The 25,275-nt window shown below is 41.0% G+C and overlaps 1 protein-coding gene across 3 annotated transcripts in view; it reads right to left on the bottom strand.

Moving 5' to 3' along the window:
- Positions 1 to 1,424: 1,424 nt before the first annotated feature.
- Positions 1,425 to 25,275, bottom strand: part of BRCA1 (BRCA1 DNA repair associated) — an 88,624-nt gene continuing 64,773 nt past the window's right edge. For all 3 annotated transcript variants that reach the window (XM_070727011.1, XM_070727010.1, XM_070727009.1), the window contains 8 exons: positions 23,246 to 23,323; positions 19,356 to 19,396; positions 18,363 to 18,446; positions 14,096 to 14,150; positions 9,765 to 9,838; positions 8,888 to 8,948; positions 3,339 to 3,442; positions 1,425 to 1,781 (listed from right to left, as the gene is read on the bottom strand). In XM_070727011.1, the coding sequence (XP_070583112.1) occupies positions 1,758 to 1,781; positions 3,339 to 3,442; positions 8,888 to 8,948; positions 9,765 to 9,838; positions 14,096 to 14,150; positions 18,363 to 18,446; positions 19,356 to 19,396; positions 23,246 to 23,323 (521 nt within the window). In that variant the 3' untranslated portion in view covers positions 1,425 to 1,757. The remainder of the gene's footprint in view (positions 1,782 to 3,338; positions 3,443 to 8,887; positions 8,949 to 9,764; positions 9,839 to 14,095; positions 14,151 to 18,362; positions 18,447 to 19,355; positions 19,397 to 23,245; positions 23,324 to 25,275) is intronic.

Below are 25,275 nucleotides of genomic sequence, written 5' to 3'. Positions count from 1 at the left end.
AAGGGGTCTTGAAGGCCTTCTTGTCCACCCCCCTGCTCAAGATGGTAAAAATCAAGATGACTGCATGCTAGAAAAGTCCTAAATTATACATTTACTATTTATTACTATTAATTATTTATTACCTTTATATTTATTACTTCCTCTTATTGGTATTATGATTATTAATCTGTTGCGTGCATGTATAATGAGAACTGCACCAAAACCAAATTCCTTCTATGTCTAATCACATTTGGCCAAATAATTCAATTCAATTCAATTCAATCCAATCCTACCCCATCCTGTTTAAATGTCATGCAAGAATATTTTGTTCTTCATCATCTTGACTGCAGCTACCTTTCCAATAGCTGTGGATCTATGTTCACCTTCCAAATGGATAGATAATTCAGAGTACTGCCTATTATCTTTTACAGCATTATCTTCAGCCAATTTCCTCACATAATCTATGCAATGTTTTGAAAGATAGCTATAATCTTTCGAAAGAAAGATAACAGATGCTAAGGTGAACGCTGAAGATAAGAAATTTAACAGTCAAAAGGCGAAGCTGAATTGACAGTAAAAATGTTGCATAAATTCCTGGCAATAGATGGGGCACTTTTAATATAATCAGGCTAAGGATTATGCTGCTGGTTAGTGAACATTCATTAGCCAATTACTCCTTATGAAAGCAGATAACATGCAGTGATGCATCTAGTTCTCATGCCAATAGAACAAGTAGAGAAATCCACAATGAAAGTGCTATTTTACATTTTTAAAAAGGCCACAATATCGTATTTTTCTGTTTTAATAAAAGATTTTATGAATACTTGTACTTGCAATATGTATTTCAAAATAGTCTAGGAATGTCAGTAGAGTGAATAGGGGCTATGAAGGGCATTTAAATATAAGGATTTAAACTGAGGAAGCTGTGGGAGAAAAGTGAAATGAATGAAACATTTAAAGAAATTTAAATCAGATTATTAATGGTACTAGTCTTACAAATTCCCGGTCAGATGCTCAAACATCACATATATAAAATAGACTCAAATTTTCTGAATCCTAGGTTAGTTAAGACTTTTATATGACTAATTCATTCTGCTGAAGTTATTTCCAGAAAATTTTACTTCACCTGATTAATTTAGAATATGTATACATAAAAGCATGATAATTTTAAAACAACATTGTTTTAAACTATGCTTTCACGTGCAGTAACATGTAAGAGGTACTCCTTGCATGTGATATTAATAAGTTGCCCCAAGATAGTTTTAATCTCTTTCTGAGCAGAGACTAGGAAGAGAAGAGCGCGTTTAGTCAACACCACCTGCATCTCAACAAGAAGCAAAAGTTAGACCCTGAGCTTGAACCTGGCACTATGGAAACAGAAACCACAAAGCAATCAGTCCTCTGAGAAAAATATCCAACTACAAATAAAATATACACAAATCTGATTTTATTTGATAATACTTTATTTTATTTTATTTTAGGGTGGCAGCCTTCTGTCTCTTACTGCTAGCTTTTAATGTGGGCTACATATTATTTCAACTATTATTTTTAAACTATAAATGTAGAAAATTTTGCTGATTTTCTACACTATTTGTGAAACATGTGGCAATAGATAAAGAAATAAGTGCATAAATTAGAGATTGCTCCTGATTTGAAACCTCATGGAAGACATCACAATTCACCAGGCAACATACTTCTCCAGTTCCCAAAACTTGTTTATCGATGTAGGTGAGATACCCATTGAAAGCTGTTATCCCATTTGGGCTACAAGAACTTTATTATTTAGATATGGAAGATAGTTTCTGTGAACAAAGGGAGATAAAAGGGTAAAAGACCAATCATTTGGAGTTAGGACTCTGATGAGCAGTACCTCTTGCTTCTCCTGAAGGTCAGACCTTTATTAACTGGCTACATCTGCCTACATACTATACTGCCTTTTTCACTAACTCAAATTTGCATCATCACACTCTGACTTCCATGTTGCTTACAGTATTTACTGCCCCAAAGCAAGACAATGCATATTACTTATTGTTATAAACATTTGCATTGAACACTGAATTATTTTAAAAATCTGTTGTTAAATTAATCTTTGATAACTTTTAGTAAAAATGAAAAAATCTTATTAGCACATGTCTTAAAATATTGAAGCATTATAATATATACAGTGGTATCTCTACTTAAGAACTTAATTTGTTCTGTGACCAGGTTCTTAAGTAGAAAAGTTTGTAAGTAGAAGCAATTTTTCCCATAAGAATCAATGTAAAAGCGCCAAATAAAATATGTACAAAACACCAGTGATTCCTTGGCCTTAGATTCAGGGACTCAGATAAGAATCTTTGTTTGCAAAAAAACAAATTATTCAATTAACAAAAAAATTGCCATATCCAGAAAAAATCTCAATGTGTTTCTCCCACCACCCCAACCTTAAATAAACAGAATGTCATATTTGTGTTCATGAAATGAACATAAATGTAAACATGTGCACACATGCACAGGAGGAATAAAATATGCTTGTGAGATAGCACAAGTTTACTATTGGAAAAAAATGAGAAATAAGTGAGGGGGTCCTTGCTGGGGACAATAATATTACCTGCCTCCTCTACACCTATTCACTTAATTTTCTGAAATGGGCAGATGAATGAAAGAGGATAAGGACTGTCTCTCCTTTCAGCGTATACCATCTGCTGCTATACAAGCTGAAGAAGTGAGATTGTTCCCATTTCAGTTTCTTTATTATATAAAAAATTTGTACAATTTTAAGGCCAACCACACTCACTACAATGATTCTGGTACTGATCAAGACAAGTTTGCTTTTAACTTGCTGGACAGATAATGAATTTCTAACTGACTACATTTCTGACTCATTTATTATCAAACACAAATATTTGATTCCACACATGCCTCTTTATTGCCCTATGATCTTTTTCAGAGGTCTCTTGGGCCATCCCCAATCTGGTTTGCTTCTAGTTGTATGCTATGCCAATGGTCCAGCATAACTGCCTCTTTTAACACTCTCCATGAAGCAAGCAGACAAACTGCTACTATCCAGCTCATTGAAACTTTTCGTTCCATCTAACTCTTGCAAATGATTACCTTTTAAAGACATTATGAAAAAAGAAAGAAACAAAAAATCTTTCCAAACAAGGCAACAACAGATTGTAAAATAATCTGCATCATCATAAAGAACACTTTATTTGTGATCCACTATGTTGAAAATTGATATTTATAAATCTAATTTTACCTGTGATGAAAGGTGGGGCATTTTAGGCCAACTGACATATTTATAATGTCACAGTCTTTGTAAAGAAAATTATTCAAAAAACATTCAGGTATAATTCTAAGAATTAATTCCATCATACCTTTGGGATGCTGTAGTATTTGAACGGCTTACACTGATAGCTGGAAACACTGTCCAGCACCCAATCACATGAAACTATAGTAGGGATGCAATCCGATGGGAGTTCTGCAAAATACCAGACAAGCAGTGAGACACTTGATGCCTGTATCTTCTTGAGAGTTCTTTCTTTAAGCCATGCATTAACCTAAGCATGGAAAATCATAATTTTCTATTGTTGTTAAAATCATCCTTTACAAGATAATGTCTATAAGTAAGAGAGCAGCTTTTTATTCAATTGTAACTCAATCGCATTCTCTGATTTTTCAAAAACAGATATGGAAAACTGAAAGACAACAAACTCTCATTTGTATTACTGTTTGGAGAAACTTCTAAACCAGGGGTGTCAAACTCGATTTCATTGAGAGTTGCATCAGGGTTGGTTGACCCTGGGGGGCCAGGGTAGGCATGACCAGGGTGGGTGTGGCCAGATCGATGTCACTCTAGTCAGGAACGCCTTTGGTGGCCCAAGGACTCTGTCAATGAAAACGGGCTCTGAGCCCTGTTTTTGGCAGTGATGGATTCCTGGAACTCTCTGAAAATGAAAACAGAGCTTGGGAGGCCACCTGAAGCTCCCCCAAGCTCTGTTTTCACTGGCACGGGCACCAGATCCAACCCCCCACGCTTTGAGTGTCACACCCCTGTTCTAAACAGTTCAGGATAGAGACAGGCATTTTAAAGTTTCTTGCTCTATATCTTTTTCACTATAAGAGACAATAAATCATGTTTCAAATATCTTGGAGAATCAGAAAACTAACAGAAAGATGGAAAAGAGCTGATGTGGTTCCATTTTTAAGAAAGGGGGAAAAAAAGATCCAGAAAACTATAGATCAGTCAGCCTGGCATCAAGACCTGAGAAGAGCCTAGAAAAGACAAGCAGCAGATCTGCAAACAAGAAGAAGCAAGCAAAGCTATAACTAGTAACCAACACAGGTTTGTCAAATATAAATCATGTCAACAAATCTTTATTTCATTTTTTGGACAAAGTGACTAAATTAGTGGACCAGCAAAATGCACTGAGCATAATACACTTGGACTTCGGTAAGGCATTTGAAAAAGGTGATCACAATCATCTTCTTGGTAAAATAGACTGCATCATCACCAGATGGATTTGTAACTGGCTTACAAACTATCTACATGGAGGGAAGTAAGAAGTATTAGACCCAGTACTTTTCAATGTCTTCAGAAAGAATTTAGATGATGGAATAGAAGAGGAACTCATTAAACTTGCAAATGAACCCAAGCTTGTAGGAATAGCCAATATCTTAGAACAGTGATGGTGAACCTATGGCACGGGGGCCACAGGTGGCACGCGGAGCCATATCTGAGGGCACACAAGGCACTGCCTTATGTCAGCTCCAGTGCGCATGTGCACGCTGATCGGCTGATTTTAGGCCTTCTTTTTGGCCATTTTTGCTCTCCCCAGGCTGCAAGAAAGCCTCCTGAAACCTGGGGTTGGCAAAAAATGGCCCACCGGGCCTACTGGAGGTCTGGAGCACATTGTATTATGGGTGTGGGCATACATGTGCACACTAGCGCGCGCACACACACCTTTTTGGCACCCGAGCCAAAAAAAGTTTGCCATCACTGTTCAAGAAGATACACTCAAGATCCAGATGGATCTCAATAAACGAGTTCATTGAGCTCTATACAACAAAATGAAATGTAACATAGAGAAAAGCAAGGTTTTATACTTAAGCAAGAAAAATCAAAAGTACAAGTATGGACTAGGTCAGTGATGGGCAACCTTTTGAGCTTGGTGTGTCAAAATTCACCAAAAAACCGAGCATAACTCGGGTGGTGTGTCACCTTGAGAAAAAAACCATAATTTTGTGCTAAAAGTGTCTGGTAACCAATTCCAGGCACTCCAAATTTCCTGTTCATAGTGGCACTCCTCTTGATTCTCCAAGCGGCACCTTTCTAGATTCTCAAGCTTTGACCTCAAGTCAACAAACAAGCTTCGCCAAGTCTTACTTTCACTTTGCAGAATAGTCCCCGGACACTTAAAAAAAAAAAAACTCCTGCAGGAGAGGGAGGGGCGCCCTTGCCCCAAAGACTCACTGAAATGGCGAATTCTCACGTGAATTGCAGGTTATTTCCAGAAGCCTGGGACAGATATCCTTGCAAAGGTTTGACAGAAAAAGCAAGCAAAGAGCAAACTTCAAAAGAAGGGAAAACATGGGAGGGAAGGAGGAGGCGAAAGGAGGAAGGGAGGGAGCAGAGGGGGGAAGGAAGGAAGGAAGGAGAGAGAGAGAAAGAATGGTAAGAAGGAAGGAAGACAGATAGAAAGAAAGAGGGAGAGAGAAAGAGGGAGAGAAAGAAAGGAATGAATGAAAGATGGTAAGAAGTTAGAAAGAAAAAGAGAGAGAGATGGAAAAAATGAAGGAAGGAAGGACGGAAGGAAAGAGAGAATGAAAGAGAAAAAAGAAGTAAGGAAGGAAAGAAAGAAAAAGAAGGAAGGAAGGAGAGAGAAAAAAGAACGGTAAAAAGGAAGGAAAATAGAAAGAAACAAGGTGGGAGAGAGAGAAAGAGAGAGAAACAAAGGAAAGAAAGAAAGATGGTAGGAAGACAGAAAAAAAGAGACAGAGAGAGAAGGAAGGAGAGAGAGAGAGAAAGAGAAAAAGAGAGAATGAAAGAAAAAAGGAAGAAAGAAAGAAAGAAAGAAAGAAAGATCCCGTGGGCTTTGAAAAGGGGGGGTGCGTCGAAGGTCAGCCCTGCCTCTCTCCTTCTGGAGAAAGCAAAGGCCGCTCCGCCAGTTGCTTCCATTGCCCGATTCCTGGCATAGAAAATTGAATGGAGGGAGGGGCAGCTTCATCCGAAAGAGCGAATGGAAGAGCTACGGGAACGTCCCCCCCCCGCGCGCGGGCACCCCAAACCCCTCCATCGTTCCTCCCATTGTTTGAAATCTCTGAACCGCAGTTGTTTCGAAGATTTGAAATCCGGTCGAGGTCGACCTGGATCTCGAGATGTCCCGCGTTTTGTGCAGCATCTGATGGCCCTCTTTCACCCACCCACCCCCAAACATTGGGGAGCCGCGCGTTCCCCGTAATGTCTGATGGTGGAGACTTAACGATCCCCGAGAGACAGTAAGACAAAAGGTGGCGACTTCATGCTTAGAAAACCCATTTTCTGCGTGAGCGATGAATGGGATCGTAGTGCCATCTGCTGGACAAACCGCGGTATTGCTCCCCCGGAAACGAGTAGAAAAACCCCTTCGGCCCAGCTCCATTCCCGGAAGGGGCTCTTTGGAAGGAACAGGTTTCGTTCTAATGGAAAGAATCGGCTCACCCAATGAAAGAGAACGCGAAGCGACGATATTTCTTCATCTGGAAAAATGGACACCTGATTTCCTTAGCGGCCGCGTGTCACTGAAAATGGCTACGCGTGTCAGTACTGACACGCGTGTCATAGGTTCGCCATCACTGGACTAGGTGAAACCTGTCTCAACACTAGTAATTGGGAAAGCAATTTTGAAGTCCTAATGAACAACCATCTAAACATGAGCCAACAGTACGTGGCAGCAGTCAAAAAAGCCAATGCAATCCTAGGTTGCATTAAGAGAGAGAGAATCAAGATCACGTGAAATACTAGTACAGTGGAACCCCGACATAAGAGCTGCTCTACTTAAGAGCAACTCGAGATAAGAGCTGGGAGGGGAGAGATATTTTTGTTCTACTTACAAGCCCAAATTCGAGATACAAGCGCCAAGGAGCTGTCTCCTGAAGCCAAACGCTAACTTCCGCGTTCGGCTTCAGGAGACAGCTGCGAAGCAGCGCGCGTGTTTTAATAGGTTGCAGCCGGCCTGGGGGGCTCGGGGGGGTGCTTGCAGCTTTCTTTCTTGCTCTTTTTCTTTCTCTCTTTTACCTTCCCTTCCTCTATTTCTTCTTTTCTTTCTCCTTCCCACCTTCTTCCCTCCCTCCCTCCCTTCACTCATTCCTCTCTTACTCTCCCCTTTCATAAGTTTCCTTGCTTCCTTCCTCTGTTCCTGTCCCTTCCCCCTTTCTTTCTTTCTTGCTTTCTTTCTTGCTCTTTTTCTTTCTCTCTTTTACCTTCCCTTCCTCTATTTCTTCTTTTCTTTCTCCTTCCCACCTTCTTCCCTCCCTCCCTCCCTTCACTCATTCCTCTCTTACTCTCCCCTTTCATAAGTTTCCTTGCTTCCTTCCTCTGTTCCTGTCCCTTCCCCCTTTCTTTCTTTCTTTCTTTCTTTCTTTCTTTCTTTCTTTCTTTCTTGCTCTTTTTCTTTCTCTCTTTTACCTTCCCTTCCTCTATTTCTTCTTTTCTTTCTCCTTCCCACCTTCTTCCCTCCCTCCCTCCCTTCACTCATTCCTCTCTTACTCTCCCCTTTCATAAGTTTCCTTGCTTCCTTCCTCTGTTCCTGTCCCTTCCCTCTTTCCTTCCTTCCTTCCCACCCTCCGTCCATTCATTCACCCATTCCTCTCTTGATCGCTTAAAGCCGGTCCCTGGTGCAAAAAGGGTTGGGGACCTCTGTCCTACAGGATTGGGTGGCAGAGAAGTTGAACATATGTAAATTTAAAAGTTTAAGAAAGTTTACAAGTTAAGTGAAAGAAACTTCATTATTCATTTATATGTACATGTACATTTCTTCATTAAAAACATGTCTTTCTGCATAATTTAGACTAACTTTGTGAGTTTTTTGAGGGCTGGAACCAATTAAAATTATTTACATTAATTCCTATGGGGAAAAGTCGTTCGAGATAAGAGCTGCTCGACTTAAGAGCCCAGGTCCGGAACGAATTAAACTCGTATCTCGAGGTACCACTGTACTGGTTTATAAAGCCTTGGTAGGACCACACTTTGAATATTGCATATAGTTGTTATCATCCCAATACAAAAACCATGTTTACATTCTGGAAAGAGTTCAGAGAAGAGTAACAAAATTATTAGGCGCCTAAAAGCCAAAACATACAAAGAACAAATGCAGGAACTGGGTATACCTAGTCTAATGCAAAGAAGGACAAGGGTGACATGAGAGCTACCTTCCAATACTTGAAGAGTTGTCACAAGGAAGAGGGGGCAACTTATTTATCAAAGCACCTGTAAGCAGGAAAAAAAACTATGGGAGGAAAGTGACCAAGGAGAGAAGTAACCTAAAACTATAACAAAAATCCTAATATAAGAACAATTAACTAGTGGAACAAATTGCCTTTTGAAGTTGTGGGTGCCCCATTCATCACTGGAGGTTTTTAAGAGACCGCACAGCCATTTATCAGAAATAATATAGGTTTCCTGAGAGAACAGGAGGTTAGATTAGATGACCTCCGAGGTCTCTTTCAATTCTGCTACGGTTGAAGAACAGTAATGTCTTTTACCAATTTCTTAGGGAAGAGAAGCTGGTGGTAATGACAGTTATGCCTCATGATTAAAGCCAACCATACTTCTTAATCCCTCACATATTAATCTGCGACATTATTTTATTATACCAAGTAAAAAGGCGGTCAAACATTTTGTAAAGCCTTTATGCCTGGGGAGACACAAGCAGCACTATCATCTCACTTTGGCAGGTGATTTCTTCCGTCCATGCATCAGGCTCAACAACTATCACAGCAGTGAAGTCCTAAATGATTACAGGATAAAAGACAAAAAGGAAAAGAAAAAGTGGCTTATAGGATCAATGCATCTTTCCTATATATAATTTGTACTGCTAAGGCATACTATTCTTCAGCTTTGCTGTAATACTGCAATCGGGTGACGAATCACAGAAGAAATAAAGATTCCACAGGCAAACAATTACTCTATGTGACAAAATGAAAGTTAAAGGAGATACATGATACTCATGGCAAAGCCATGACAGAATATAAAGGTTACAAACTGTAGTTTAAAAGATGCCATACACGGATACATTACTACTCATTTACATATTTTCTCTTTAAAAGAAATGAGTAGTATTCACAAGTTTTCTTAGTGAGTGACATATTGCAATCTCACAGAGATGCATGCATCTATGTTTATTTGCAATAACTTGTGGGAGAGGATTTGTAGTAGCAATAAAGGGCAATATAACGAAAGGGTTGTCAGCAGGCCTAGGGCCGTTGGGCGATAGCATTTTGTCCGGCCAGTAGTATGAATGACTTGTATGCTTGTTCTATATTGGGTTTTAAATTTTGTATTCATTTTATTGTATTTACGGTACTTTGGAGTATTTTTAAATTTTGTATTCATCTTACTGTTGTATGCCGCCCTGAATCCGTCAGGAGAGGGGCGGCTTATAAATTTGAAAAATGAATGAATAAATAACCGCACAGAAATGATTTTGTATCTAAGCAGAACCAGCTAAATTTACCAACATCTTGAAAGAATAAAGGGAAGCTGGGAAGTGCTGATTGTTGGTATCTTTCTTTCTCCAACTGGCCTATACAGTTGTCAAGCTTACCGTTGCATGTTCAAATAAGTGAGGTTGTTTTATAATGGAGGCACCACAGAGCTCTACAATCCATTCCAGCTGTTCTGATAAATTCCCAAAAGATAAACAAAATGCATTATATATAATGACAAAGTATTTTATCCACCCTTAAGATGTTAAGCCCAAATTGATGACTACTGACATTACAAGCAAATCTGTTTCGTTTTTTTCAGTTGCATATTCTATATTTCTCAATCTTGTGGAACTTAGCACTGGTCACAAAATTCACCAAATGCAAACTTGTACATGTTCCTCAACTTATGATCATAAGTTGATTATGTCCAAGTTGCATTCAAAAGCTACTGGCTAGGCACGGGAATGTGTGACACAGGAACTCAGGAACTGAAGCCGATGAAGAATGAAGACAATTAAATAGGAACTGGTTGAAGAAGTTTTACTCTTCAGTGTAGCAAAAATAGAATCTCCCCTATTCTTCTATTTACAGAAAGTACTTTACTACAACTATAAATCACGATACAGTAAACCAATCCACCCACAAGACTAACCACACAACAGAACCAACCAACCAACCACAACAACCACACCCACTACAAAGGTGCATTTCTTCTGATACTGTTCTAGCCCAATCAGGCTGCAGCTGTCACTATGACTCAGCAGTATAACTGCTTGGCATACTCAACCTTTTTTTTTACCTTAAATGGAATATTACCTAGGATAGTATAATCTGTGACAGGTTAGACTCTCAATTTTTCAACAAAACAATAGTTAAGCAAGACATTAAATAGCTACTTTGCACAATGATTGCTATCCCAACACTACCAGTTATGGTCCTTAAGAATCTTATGGATTCTTATGGATTCTTAAGTGGAGAGAGCCCTAAGTTAGTAGCTTCAAAGTGGTGGGCAACTTTTCCTGTCAGCTTTCAATTGCTTTTATGAAGAAGCCAGTAGAGGATTTTGTCACTTGGCAACTGTTAATAAGTGCAAACAGGCTGTCAATCACCCAGATTGCAATCACATGATCATAGTGGGGCCATGTTGCAACAGTTGCAAATCCTTTACAGACAGTAAACCACCCTTTTAAAGGTTGTTGCTAAATAATATTGTTAAGATGATATATTGAATTTTATTTCAGTCTTTCAATAACTATCCAATATTTTGTGTGCCATTTGCAAATTTTCTAAGCATTCCCTTTTCCTGATACTGTTATTTAATTTTAAGAAAAAAGATAAAGAGATAGCGTTTGTGTGCCTGTGCTGCTCGAAGAAGTGGCCGGGCTGGCGGTGGAGTTCCCCGGACTCATTGTCCTGGGGGACTTCAATCTGCCGTCGCTCGGCGGTTCCTCAGGATTAGCACAGGAGTTCATGGCCACCATGACAGCCATGGACTTGACTCAAGTAGTTCAGGATCCGACTCACGAGGGTGGACACACACCCGACATGGTATTCCTCTCGGAGCAATTGAATAGTGGTCTGAGACTAAGGGGCTTAGAAGCATTGCCTTTGTCATGGTCAGACCATTTTCTACTGCGGCTCAACTTCCTGGCTCCAATCCTCCCCCGCAGGGAGGCGGAACCGATTAGGAGGTTCCGCCCCAGACGCTTGATGGACCCAGAGGGCTTTCAGAAGGCGCTTGGGGTTTTACCAGATTTGCTCGTCCACAGCTCGGCAGAGTCTCTTGCTGAGGCCTGGAACAAGGCTGCAGCGGAGGCTCTTGACCGAATTGCGCCACTGCGACCTCTCTGTGGCACTAGACCCCGTAGAGCTCCATGGTTCAACGAGGAGCTCCGGGAGTTGAAACGCCAGAAGAGATGTCTAGAGAAGCGATGGAGGAAGAGTAAGTCCGAATCCGACCGAACACTTGTAAGAGCTTTTATTAAGACTTACAAAGTGGCGCTCAAGGCGGCAAGATGCGCGTACCATGCCGCCTTGATTGCATCAGCGGAATCCCGCCCGGCTGCCCTGTTTAGGGTGACCCGCTCCCTTCTAAATCAGGGGGGAGTTGGGGAACCCTTGCAGGGCAGTGCTGAGGAACTCGACTCCAATTGCATAGCAGTATCGGCTGACAATGAGTCAGTCGAGGTGACTGGGGCTAAACGTCTTTGTCTGAGAGGAGTTTGACTTGGTGACACCTGATGAAGTGAACAAGGCCATTGGAGCTGTGAGTTCTGCCACCTGCTTACTGGATCCGTGTCCCTCTTGGTTGGTTTCGGCCAGTCGAGAGGTGACACGGAGCTGGGTCCAGGAGATTGTCACCGCCTCCTTGGGGAGGGGGTCCTTCCCGGCTCCTTATAAGGAGGCACTTGTGCGCCCCCTCCTCAAGAAGCCTTCCTTGGACCCAGCCGTGTTTAATAACTACCGTCCAGTCTCCAACCTTCCCTTTATGGGGAAGGTTGTTGAGAAGGTGGTGGCGCTCCAACTCCAGCGGTCCTTGGAAGAAGCCGATTATCTAGGGCCTCAACAGTCGGGTTTCAGGCCCGGTTACAGCACGGAAACTGCTTTGGTCACGTTGATGGTTGATCTCTGGCGGGCCCGAGACAGGGTCTTGTCCTCTGTCCTGGTGCTTCTTGACCTCTCAGCGGCTTTCGATACCATCGACCATGGTATCCTTCTGCGCCGACTGGAGGGGTTGGGAGTGGGAGGCACTGTTCTCCAGTGGTTCTCCTCCTACCTCTCCGGTCGGTCGCAGTCGGTGTTAGTGGGGGGTCAGAGGTCGACCTCTAGGTTTCTCCCTTGTGGGGTACCTCAGGTGTCAGTCCTCTCCCCCCTGCTATTTAATATCTACATGAAACCGCTGGGTGAGATCATCCAAGGGCATGGGGTGAGGTATCATCAATATGCGGATGATACCCAGTTGTACATCTCCACCCCATGTCCAGTCAGCGAAGCAGTGGAAGTGATGTGCCGGTGCCTGGAGGCTGTTGGGGACTGGATGGGTGTCAACAAACTCAAACTCAATCCAGACAAGACAGAGTGGCTGTGGGTGTTGCCTCCCAAGGACGATTCCATCTGTCCGTCCATTACCCTGGTGGGGGGAACTACTGACCCCCTCAGAGAGGGTGCGCAACTTGGGCGTCCTCCTCGACCCACAGCTGACATTGGAACATCATCTTTCGGCTGTGGCGAGGAGGGCGTTTGCCCAGGTTTGCCTGGTGCACCAGTTGCGGCCCTATTTGGACAGGGAGTCATTGCTCACAGTCACTCATGCCCTTATCACCTCGAGGTTCGATTACTGCAACGCTCTCTACATGGGGCTACCTCTGAAAAGTGTTCGGAAACTTCAGATCGTGCAGAACGCAGCCGCGAGAGCCATCGTGGGGCTTCCCAGATTCGCCCACGTTTCTACAACACTCCGTGGCCTGCATTGGCTGCCGATCAGTTTCCGGTCACAATTCAAAGTGTTGGTCATGACCTTTAAAGCCCTACATGGCATTGGACCAGAATACCTCCGGAACCGCCTACTACCGCACGAATCCCAGCGGCCGATAAGGTCCCACAGAGTTGGCCTTCTCCGGGTCCCGTCGACTAAACAATGTCGTCTGGCGGGCCCCAGGGGAAGAGCCTTCTCTGTGGCGGCCCTGGCCCTATGGAATCAACTCCCCCCGGAGATTAGAACTGCTCCCACCCTCCTTGTCTTCCGTAAACTACTTAAGACCCATCTATACCGCCAGGCATGGGGGATTTGAGACACCTTTCCCCCAGGCTTATTATAATTTATGTTTGGTATGTATGTGCTGTTTGTTTTTTTAAATTGATAGGGTTTTTAGTTTTTTCTTAATATTAGATTTGTGCCTGTACAATATTGTTTTATCGCTTGTTGTGAGCCGCCCCGAGTCTTCGGAGAGGGGCGGCATACAAATCTAATAAATTATTATTATTATTATTATTAATCCAGACAGCATACAATCCTTGCAACTTGCATTTTAAGAACTATTCATCAACTAAATCAATAAAGATAAGGAGACAGACATTCAAACCACATCACAATTTGAGAAAGAATATGGATATAACTATCTACACAACCAGAATGATAATCTCTGTTAATGACGATCAGGAGCAGAATGAATTGTGCAGAAATGGGCAAACATATGTACATTAATCTAGCTAAAAATTCAAAATTCAGAAATATCTCTGCAGCAAGACATAAATCTTGCTTTACTAAAGGATAAATATCATTGAGTGAGTGAATAAAATTAAGTTATTAAAGCTAGTTAGCTTTTGCCTCAAAAAGTTGGATCATTTCCTGACAAAATTCAATTGTTTACACAACCAAAACAGGGAATAAAGACACCTCAGTTAGATTCATTCCCTTAATTTACTTCAAGAATCCCAGTCCCCTTACCTGGGAGCATGTCAGTGAATGGCCCATAGCAGCAAATCTCCATTCCTTGGAAAATCTGGGAAGGAAACAAAAACAAAAATGTAAGCATCGTATAGAATTAAACTCAGTGGGATTTAAATTACCAGCTAGGTCAGAATATGTTCAAATTATATGATTTGAATACAATAAAAACTACATCGAGGAATATCATTCATTGATGGTGAAATATGTTAGCTGAAGAAGACTGACAATGAGACATTTTGGTGAGACAAGAGAAAGATCTGATATGAGGTTTCTAAACAGTTTAGATTGTCAACCAGAAGAAAATTCAGTTAATCTGATTCACTAAAAAAATGGTTAGGTACTGAGAACAGTGGCTGAGAGATAAGAAATTTGGGAAATAAAATTCTTAAAGGCAGAGAAATGCATAGTGAAGAAAAGATTATCAAGTACTGTACACATCTATCTCCCCCACATGAAAGAAAACTTTTGTGAGCCGGGGTGGTGCAGTAGGTAGAGCGCTGTACTGAAGGCCACTAAAGCTGACTGTAGATTTGTAGGTTAGCGGTTCAAATCTCATCACTGGCTCAAGGTTGACTCAGCCTTCCATCCTTCCGAGGTGGGTAAAATGAGGACCCGGATTGTGGGGGCAATATGCTGGCTCTGTTAAAAAGTGCTATTGCTAACATGTTGTAAGCCGCCCTGAGTCTAAGGAGAAGGACATAAAAATCAAAGAAAGAAAGAAAGAAAGAAAGAAAGAAAGAAAGAAAGAAAGAAAGAAAGAAAGAAAGACAGACAGACAGACAGACAGACAGACAGAAAGAAAGAAAGAAAGAAAGAAAGAAAGCTGAAGGAACCGGAAAAGAAGCTGAAGTAATTACTAGTTAGCGCTATCCACTTTTAGCCAATGGGAACTGCTGTAGCTGATGTCTGTTGCCTTGGCTTCATCAATTTAACCTTTCCAGCTTTCTACCACGCATCTAGCTTGAAAGAGACTTTCCTATTGAGAGGGAAGCAAGAGGGAAATTGGAAATATCTTTTGGGGCTATTAAAATGATTGGGGAAAAGAAAGGACCAACCTAAACCTCCCCTGCTTCCTACCCACACACTATCCATCATGCACCTCTATGCAGGAACAGAGGCAAGACTCCAAATCCTTAGATTCCAACAAGAAAGGCGACCGAGTAAATAATGAAAACAAAATAGCATGACACAAGCACTACTACTTTTTTAACACTACTTGCACTAGCTCCCAGCGATGATTCCTCATTATAATCTGCCTCCCTCCTTTTTAGAGGGGAGGGAATTAGTTATGTTTATCGATGACAAAGGGACAACGGGGCATTTCCTTTTAATTTTTGAATGTATTATCTTAATGCTCAGAAAATAAATCACTTTTTAAAGAGGAAATCACACCATCTCAATAATAATAATAACAACAACAATAATAATATTAATAATAATAATAATAATAATAATAATAATAATAATAATAATTTATATTTGTATGCCGCTCCTCTCCGAAGACTCGTTTGGGACAATATTATTCTACTGATAATATAAATCTGAAAAACTAGATTGGAGAGCAGGGTCTCCCTCTCTCCTGGGATATGTCCCCAAGTCCCATTGTCCAGGGGTTCTGGTCTTTTTGGACCAGACCGGATCTCTCCTCCAGGGAGAGTGACACATGGGACGCTGCCAGAGGCCTGGCAGGGGCCGGCATGCCCCGCTGGGTGAACTGGCTTGTCTTGCACCAGCTGTGGTGAAGCTGGACAGGCAGCCATCCTGTTCCAACACAGCTGTGGAGACTATGCAACGCTGGGAGGATAGCCAAATGATTCCATCTGGAAAGAGAATTGGAGGACTTGCTTGCAGAGGGGAAGAAGAGACTTTTCTGTCTATGATGGTAAGTAGAGAGTGGAGAGTGCCTGAATGGGATTTTAGACTTTTGTTTCTCATTTGGTTGCTGGATGGAGTTAAAATGACCTAGGATTGAAGAAGGCAGCTAACTGTGCATTTCAGCAAAAGCTTCTAAAGTAGCGAAATTACCCATCATTTGGATTATTTTTAACTACCTAATTGGTTTTCTTCAAAACTTGTCCTTTGGAATTTTTAACTTTTGTTGTAGAATCCTTATCTTTCCTTTCTTCTGTAAACAAAGAACAACATAAATCCGGAAGTAGCAGCAAAACTGGAAGTTGCAGCAAAACAGTAATTCAGAGTTATTCAGAGAAGCACTATCCAGAGAAGATTTGGAAAATTGGCCACCTAGCGACATCATGTGGCTGGAGGAAATATAGCAATCTGCTTTTGGTTTAAAGACAGTATTCTTGCTTTGAATTGATTTAACCTAATTGGACTGATTGATTTGACTGGAATAACATTTGTTACAGATTTAAAGACAGTATTCTTGAGAAAATTGACCTGCTAATGCATGGAAGTAAGACAACCCTCAAGATGAAATGATTTGAACTGAATTAAACTGATTTGGATTGATTTGATCTAACTGGACTGTCTGATATGACTGAAATTACATTGAATAATATAAATTGAAATTAAATACTGTACTTCTAAGAATTAAATGCTTTTAAGAAAATTAAAATTAAAACACTGGTAACAATATTTAGAAGTTTTTAAATATATTAGCACTTTCTTTTCTCTGTTCTTAAAAAGTTATAAATTACAAAAAAAATTGAGTATCCTTAATGAATTGGATTTATTAATATTTTAATTTCATGGGAGCTTACCAATGAAAATACATATATTTTATATATATTGTATATACAAATATACAAGCAAGTGATATAAAGTGTAAAGTGGAAGAATTATATAAGAGGAGAAAATTTAATGGCTTATAATTGAAAAAAATGAAAATAGCTTTGATTATTGTGCATAATATAGGTGAGATATTTGATAATGATTTCCTGGATGACTTTTTTTTTTCTCTTTTCTTCTTTGCTCTCTTTTTTAAATTATTCTGATTGATTGAATTATAAATTGCTTACCAGTATTTGATTTATGGTGATAAACAAAGTGGAAGGAAGGGGGAAAAGAAAATGGAGGAGAGTTACAATAACAGGAGTAGGATGAATATGGAATAATAACTAGCAATAATTATGTTAGGCATTATAAGGAAAGACAATTGAAACAACAAAGAGTTAAAATCAATAGATTAGGGAAGATTATCACTGAGTTCAATAGTGGGATATTTAGAATTAGGGATAATATATAAAGATTAGGAAAATATATAGATTAGGAAAGATTATAGCACTGCATTTGGCAGTGAAAATAATTAGAACAGGGAAGATTATTGCACTGATATGACAGTGACACACAGATTAGGGAAGATTATTACGCTGGGATTGGCAGCGGGGTTTATAGATTAGGGAAGTTTATCACACTAAGAACGACAGTGGAAAATATCTAGATTAGGGAAGAATATTAATATTTTGGATTAAGATACAATATGAATAGTGGTTTTCCTCCTCCTCCCGCTCTTTTTTCTTTCCTTTTTCCTTTTATTCTTTCTTAATTATCATTTTTTCCTCTTTCCTTCCTGGGCTTTTAAAGAGACGTAAATTTGGATATTTTCTATTGTTAAGGGCAGTTACGATAAAATGAGGGTTTCTTTTTAAATGAAAGTAGGAATGTGTTTTCTAAGAACACTAGGAAGGGACTGAAACACAATGGCATAGTTAGGAAAAATAGCAAATAGCCAAGAGAAATTTAGATAGCTATAGCACTTTAAATATAAATGAAAGCAAAAAACATTATCTAAAATCCGGATGATAGCACTTGGAAAGGAGGTAGCACAGGATGAATGACATATACCAGAAATAATTGGATAAATAATTAGAAAAATTTGATTAATTTGCCTAAGAATTTGGCATTTGATATTGTATTGTATTATATTTTAATTTTGAGATATGTAAATTGGAATATCTGTAAGGTGTGAAAAACAATAAAAAATTTATACCCGAAAAAAAAAATCTGAAAAACTTCAGGATAGCTAAGAAATACAAGTAGCTGTAAGCATTGCTGCAAAAATTATTTAGAAAGGCTGTCTTATCTATCCGGGCAATTTCATACCCAACACACGGTAATTGAATTTTATTTTTCTTCTAAAGATCATTATGGCCCATGGAAAAATGAAAGCCCTTCTCAGGATTCTACTTTATGAAAGCAACCTTTTTCTCAACCTTCTTCATTTTCTGTGATGACAAAGAAGAGGTGCACACTTTGGGGATAACTTTTTTCTTTTGTGTGATACCACTTACAATAACCATACCTTTCGAGTAGGCGATTCTCTTGCTCTTTTAGGTCCTTGATGGTTTTTCCCTGTGACTTTATCTCCTCTCACTTCAAAATCTTCCTGAAAACAAAACAAATAGAATCACATGCTAATGAATTCCTGGCTGAGCCATATCTTATATAACTGAAGCAGAAAAAGAATTATGGTATGAAGAAGTCAAATACCCAAACCGAGGCAGTTGAAAGAATGTATGACTCAGCAACACAATTCTTATCCCATATTTGATTGTAAAAAGGATATTTAAATTATATTTATGTGGAAATCACTATATAATGAAACGTGGCCTCCAGGAAGGACGTCTTCGTGACGTCAAAGCTCCACCCATGGAATTCCCTATTGGGATTCGCCGATTGCAAAAATGACGCTCTGCTGGGCACCGCCGCCCGGCTGTAACCTTCTGAAACAGTCGGGCGCTTCTTGGCAGAACCTGAACCCGAACTTTTGCCGAACTTCCAGGTTCGGCGTTCGGGAGAACGCCGAGAAGCCCCCCGGCTGTTTCAGAAGGTGACAGCCGGGTGGCTGCGCTTCTCAGTAGCCTCCTGAACCCGAAAAGTTTGGCAAACTTTTAAAAGGTGACAGCTGGGCGCTGCCGCCCAGCGGAGTGCCATTTTGCGATTCCCCCCCCCCTGCACGCATTAATCACTTTTACATTGTTTCCTATGGGAAACATTGTTTCGTCTTACGAACTTTTCACCTTACAAACCACCTTCCGGAACCAATTAAGTTCGTAAAGTGAAAAGTTCGTAAGACTAAGCATTTAAAGAAATGGCAAAAAAAAGATAAACTAATCAATTATCAATTTCTCTCAACTTCCTCTTTAAGAATTTTGCAAACATTATACACTGGTTAAAAAACCAAAACCACTTATCCATTATTATTATTATTATTATTATTATTATTATTATTATTATTATTAATTAGATTTGTATGCCGCCCCTCTCCATAGACTCGCATAAAGACAAGACCTACCTCATTAAGAATTCTTCCTGTTTCGAATGATTGTATAATCCCTAGACCAATTGGAGCAGAAATTATTATTATTATTTAAAGTATATCATCTGTAACATTTATTTTAAAAATACAACAGAAAACTGCATGGAGGGTTGCAAAAGGTTATATTCACATAATATTGATTGCCAGCAGTATTACTATGCACTGCTAGAAACCTCACCTCCCTATCCCTCACAGATTTTAAAGTTCATTCTCCACAAGAAGTCCAGTGCTGAAATAGTTTGTGTTGATTTTTTTTTAAGCTAAGCAACTGTAGGAAAAATAAAGTATCACAATGTCATTGGAAAAAAATACATGCCTGGCAATCAGAAACAATCAAATTATATTAAAGTGGATGTAGATTTTGAGGGCACGACGGACATCCAGTTTGACAGGTTTGCTGTCAAGACGTCCAGGAGCTTGGTAAAGACTCTCGGAGTGGCCGAGAGGCCAAAGGGCATTGCTCGGTACTGGAAGTGGGACCTTGTGAGACAGAACCGAAGGAAGTGCCTGTGCACAGGATGAATTGGCACATGGGGGCACTCAAAAGGAGTAATACCCACGGGGGGCAGGGCCCAGAGCACTTCCTCTTGACAGATGCAGTTTCCCAATAGTGATAATAAATATCAGATGAGTTGATCAGTGAAGATAGAATAAAGAGAGTCCAACGTGGATTTAGCTAGAGCAAAAACTCCTATGTCCCTACTCTACAACTGAGTTTTTTAAAACTCACCTTCGAGGGCAGCTAGAGGGCATTACCTAATTGAATTTTTAAATTTAAACTCAGACCCTACCAATCAGGCTGAATTAAGACCCACGTTGGACTCTCCTCAGCAGCGCAGTGGAGAAAGCTTGGTTTTCTTGTCTTCTCTTGTTCCCATATTTTCAATAATAATTTCCCACATTTTAAAACCATATTCCAGGAAATTCTTGGAGGAGAATGGTATAAGAAATATGAAAATGAAACATACAAAAATATATCTAGATAGATAAAACTTTGAAAAATCTGGTATCAGAATAACAAAATAATTATTTTTTGTTTAGCTTAGCTAAAAGGATTTGAAAGATCGGAAATTCAGACCACAGCATTAGTTTCTTCTAACAATTCCATAGCATTTGTCCACAAATCATACATGATCTCCAAAGTTCATGCAAGATTCTATGTATTTGTGTGTTTCACTCTGACATGCAAAGAATGGTACCATGTTTTCCCCAAAATAAGACATGTCCCCATAGTAAGGCCAATTAGCCTTTTCAGCACATGAGCTGAAATAAGCCCCACTCCCTGAAAATAAGGACTCCCCCAATACTTTCTGAGGAAAGTGGGGGGAGATGCTGGGAGATGCTGCTTTTGTGGTGGGAACTCTTTTGGCTGGCAAAGCAAGAGCTAGAGCAACTGAGAGGCGGGTGCGCACACACCCCATGGGACTAGCTCGGCTCCTCTGGGCTCTGCCTATGGCAATTTGAAACGTACTCCTACCTGCGAGGAAGAGGAGGCAAGCATTGATCCCTGCCTCGCTGTCTCCTCACATTCAGGAGCATGTTTCAAAACACAGCTGGAGGTGTGCAAATACCCACCTTTTGCTTGCACTCTCTCTTTCTCTCTCTCTGCCAAGAGTGACCACTGCAGAAAGAGTGACTCCTGGCCAGGAGAGCGAGAGCAATTGCGAGGTAGATGCGGACACACCCCATGGGACTAGCTCGGCTCCTCTGGGCTGCTTCCAGCAGTGTTTTGAAATGTGCTTTGGCTTGCTATGAGGTGATGAGGCCAGTCAGGTACAGCAAGCCCACAGGGGTTAAGTAGCAGACGGGAGCATCCAGCCCATCCCTGTCGCCACCCCTTCAGCTCTGCCTTCCACCGCTGCCTCCCTCACTGTCTCAAGCCACTCATCCTCCACCTGCCCTCCCTGTGTCCTTCAGATAGGGGATGCAAGTGACGGCAGTGCGTGGGAATCTTCTGCAGGAACAGCCACCCATCCCTCGGTGTTGTGTCCCCTGACCTTCCCCAGGCTCCAGCTCTCCAGCGAAGTGGAAAGGGAAAGAAACTCTTGTGGGAAGAATGAAAGCACCTCCTTTCCTCCTTCCTTCCCTCCCTCCCTTCCCCTCTTGGCAAGAAACTTTTGGCAGCACAATGCACGCAAGAAATCTTTCTCTTCCAAACTCCGCCAGAAATGAATTTTCATGAAACTCATTGCATCTGCGCAACCTCTTGGAGTGAAAGGGAAGAAAGATTTCTTGCATTCAGTGTGTAGCCAAAAGAATCTTTCTCCTGGTGCTGTGTCTGAAGTGCACTCCCTCCCCCCCCCCCCCATTTGGAAGAGATAAGAAAGCGCATGCCTGGCTGCTTCTGTTGCTGAGCTCAGCTACAAGTTTGGCTATCAGCTCAGCTTCCTCAGGCAGCCTATGGGAGTTTCTTCCCCCTCCTGATTTGCTTGAGAGCTGGGGCGGATCAGTGGACAGAACACCGAGGAACGCAACGGAGCTACAAGTCCCATGCAGGCTGCACGTCTCACAGCCCAACCCTCCCCATCCAACCTGCCATCCCCAAATTGCGCCCCTCTGCGAGACATGCATCTTACCTGACACTTGTAGCTCCATTGCATTCCTTGGTATGGTATGTCCAGAGAAACCCATTTCAAAGAAAACTTCTTGTGAATGCAAGAAATTTGATTGAACTCGCAATAATTTTTCTTTTACAATGAGCTTCTCTGGACACAACACCAAGGAATGTGACAAAGCTACAAGTGTCAGGTAGGATGCGTGTCTCGCGGGCTAACATGTCCCACCTGCCAGAAACGTGTCACACCATTGCCGCTGCCTTGTGGAACAGGACTCTGCAGGGTTTGTGCCACTGCATTCACGAACAGCAGTAGGACCCCAGCTGTGCTGTCCCAGTGGCAGTCCTGCAGTTTGTGCATGCAAGGGCACAAGAAGCCTTGCAGAGTCCTGCTCCACAAGGCAGCTGCAGTGGGCTAGTCGATGGGTCAGCATCAAGAACAGGGAGAGGAGGTGGCAGTGATAGGACATATGGTCCCATGCTCACCACCTATTGCACCCCCAAAATAATACGCCCCCCAGTAACAAAGCAAAGGCCATATTTTGGGGTTCAAAATATATAGGGCCCTATCTTATTTTGAGGCATATACTTTGAATATCTACAAGCATTTTATCTGGTTTTGCTCAAAAAAGAAAGAGTCTTGAACTATCCTTGGTATCACACAAGCTAGTAATTGTGAATATCTTTCTTTCTACTCAGTGTTTGACATTTACTGAAGACAAATGTTTTCTTTGAATAGATGACACTCCATGGATTTGTGGAACTGTTCAATATGACATAACTGCTTTTATTTTCCAGGGCACCAGAGGGCCAGATCAGGAGCAACAGATGGAAACTGACCAAGGAGAGATTCAACCTGGAAATAAGGAAGACCTTTCTGACAGTGAGGGCGATCAACCAGTGGAACAGCCTGCCAGCAGAGGTTGTGAATGCCCCATCATTTGACACATTCAAAAGAAAATTGGACTGCCATCTGGTTGGGGTGGTGTAGGGCTTCCTGCTTGAGAAGGGGGTTGGACTTGATGACCTGCAAGGTCCCTTTCAGTTCAAACAAACAAACAAAACAAACAAATATTTTCCTATATAATTTAATATTGTTTTATTGGATGAATTTTGATGAAATGTTCCTTGTTTAGTTAAAGGCAAAATGTCAGATACAATTGCAAAGCTAACTTACAATAATTTATTGTATGCTAAAGATATGAACTATTTACTAATAAGAGTCTATGCGTGAATGCTAAACTGAAATACACAGAGCACCAGAAAGAAAGTATTTTTAATTGAATTTTAAAAATTGAATATTGACACTTACACTTGTAGCTCAATACCCATTTTTTTGCAGCAATACCTATGAAGTATTTCAGGGTTCTGTCACAGACCAGATCCTCATCTGAATATTAAAGAGAGAGAGAGAGAGAAAACCAGTGTTCAATATTAAATGAATAAAAACCATTGACTATTTTTAAAATATTTCCCTTACAGTGGGTCTTCACACAAAGGCAGGAGAAGCTGCTGTTAGTGGTGAGGGTCAGAGGAGAGCACTGCATGTAGATGTCGCTTAGAACAGTGTTTCCCAACCTTGGCAACTTGAAGATGTCTGGACTTCATGTTGCCAAGGTTGGGAAACACTGGCTTAGAGGTAAGAGGTGCACCGGCTGAGAAATGACCAGGATATGGAGGGGCTGCATTGGTTTCTTCTCGGTGGTGGGTTGTGTGTGTGTGCTTCATCACAGCCATAGTTAGGGCATACCTCTCCTGTCTGCTGGCCCCATAACCCAAGTTCTAGAAACGCTGATGCCCCTTACCTCCGAGGCCAGGAAGGGGCTCCAGCTTTCCAGCAGAGGGATGTGGCCCAACTTTTTCTCCCTGTCCAGGACTGTGGAACCAGGACTGTGGAACTGAGGCCAGGAAGTGGCTCCAGCTTTCCAGCAGATGTCCTGCCACCCTGATGGGGGGGATGTGGAGCACAAGGACCCCCAACATGCAAGGCAGAGCCAGTGCATGCATAATGAAGACCACGTGGCCGGCATGCACCCATGCACCAGAAATTGGAAGATCATCTGCTTTTCCAATTTTTGGTGCATGCACTTTGCCACTTGATGTCGAAAAGGTTATCCCTCACTTGGCTAGAGTTTTACTGATTTATTTTAATTGATTACATATCTCCTTTTAGAATGATATTTTTTTATACCTTGACCAAGATAATAGTTTGCAACAATATAAAATGAAAGATTGCAAATTGTATCTCAAAGTACAGACTACAAAAAAAGTACAGCTTCTTTTATGCAAATAAATGGAATGGAGTCTTTAATGGTAGATAAAAGAACAGAAGAACTGTATGACTGTCACCAATAGTAATAGTGCAGAGGTAGGTAAGCAGTTCTTCACAAAGGTCAGTGTCTTTTTGATGCTGCCCAAGTTTGCATAATTGCTGAAAAGCAGCCACAGATTATGTACCCAAATGATCATGGGATTTAGTAAACCTATCAGATTGTAATTGTTTTTAAAGCTTTCCCCCTTCTTTTTGATACTTTACTTTCATATAATAGCTTTAGAAGCTAAAAAAATAGATACGGTTTGCAACCACACTTGTGACATTCAAAAGAGGGAAGGAAATAGACTGGGAATTCAAACATTCCCACGACAGACCAAGTAATACTATCCAACAGTTCACTGATGGTGACCCTTTAGTTCATTCTTAAGTGCAATTATAGCTCTGGAATAAAAACTATTCAGAAAATGTGTGGTCTGAGTTTTAATTGTTTTGTACCTTTTGCCAGAAGGCAACAGTCCAAAAAGATTGTAAACAGGATGAGAAAAGTCTCTGAGAATGTTGTACAACTTCGTAGAACAGCAAGATGCGAATATGTCATACTGGGCTGGTAGCTGGAGCCCAATGATATTCTGGGCAGTTTTAATGATTCTCCGTAGAGCTTTTTTGTCCACTACAGAGCTGCTCCCATATCATGTCAGGGCATTTTCAACGGTGCTGTGATAGTAGGACAGCAGTTAGACGCTGAGATTGATTTATCTCCTGAGCATTCTTAGGAAATACAGCCTCTTCTGTGCCTTCTTCACAAGCATGTTAATATTCATAATCATGACCCTCTGAGATATAAATACCCAGAAATTTAAAAGTATCAACTGTTTCAACCTCCTCGCCATTTATGTGCAATGGTAAATGTACATCTCTCTTCCTCCTGAAGTCAATTGAATTATTTAGTGTCAAGATTTATTTATTTATTAGATTTGTATGCCGCCCCTCTCCGTAGACTCGTACATATATTCCTAACTGGGGGAGCCAATATTGTCTGGTGGTTCAGTCAGCCAATCAATGTAGAA

Source organism: Erythrolamprus reginae, chromosome Z (assembly GCF_031021105.1).
Source record: "Erythrolamprus reginae isolate rEryReg1 chromosome Z, rEryReg1.hap1, whole genome shotgun sequence".
Taxonomy (NCBI): Eukaryota; Metazoa; Chordata; class Lepidosauria; order Squamata; family Dipsadidae; genus Erythrolamprus; species Erythrolamprus reginae.
The sequence above is the reverse complement of the archived record's forward strand: the minus strand, read 5'-3'. Positions and strand labels throughout refer to the sequence as shown.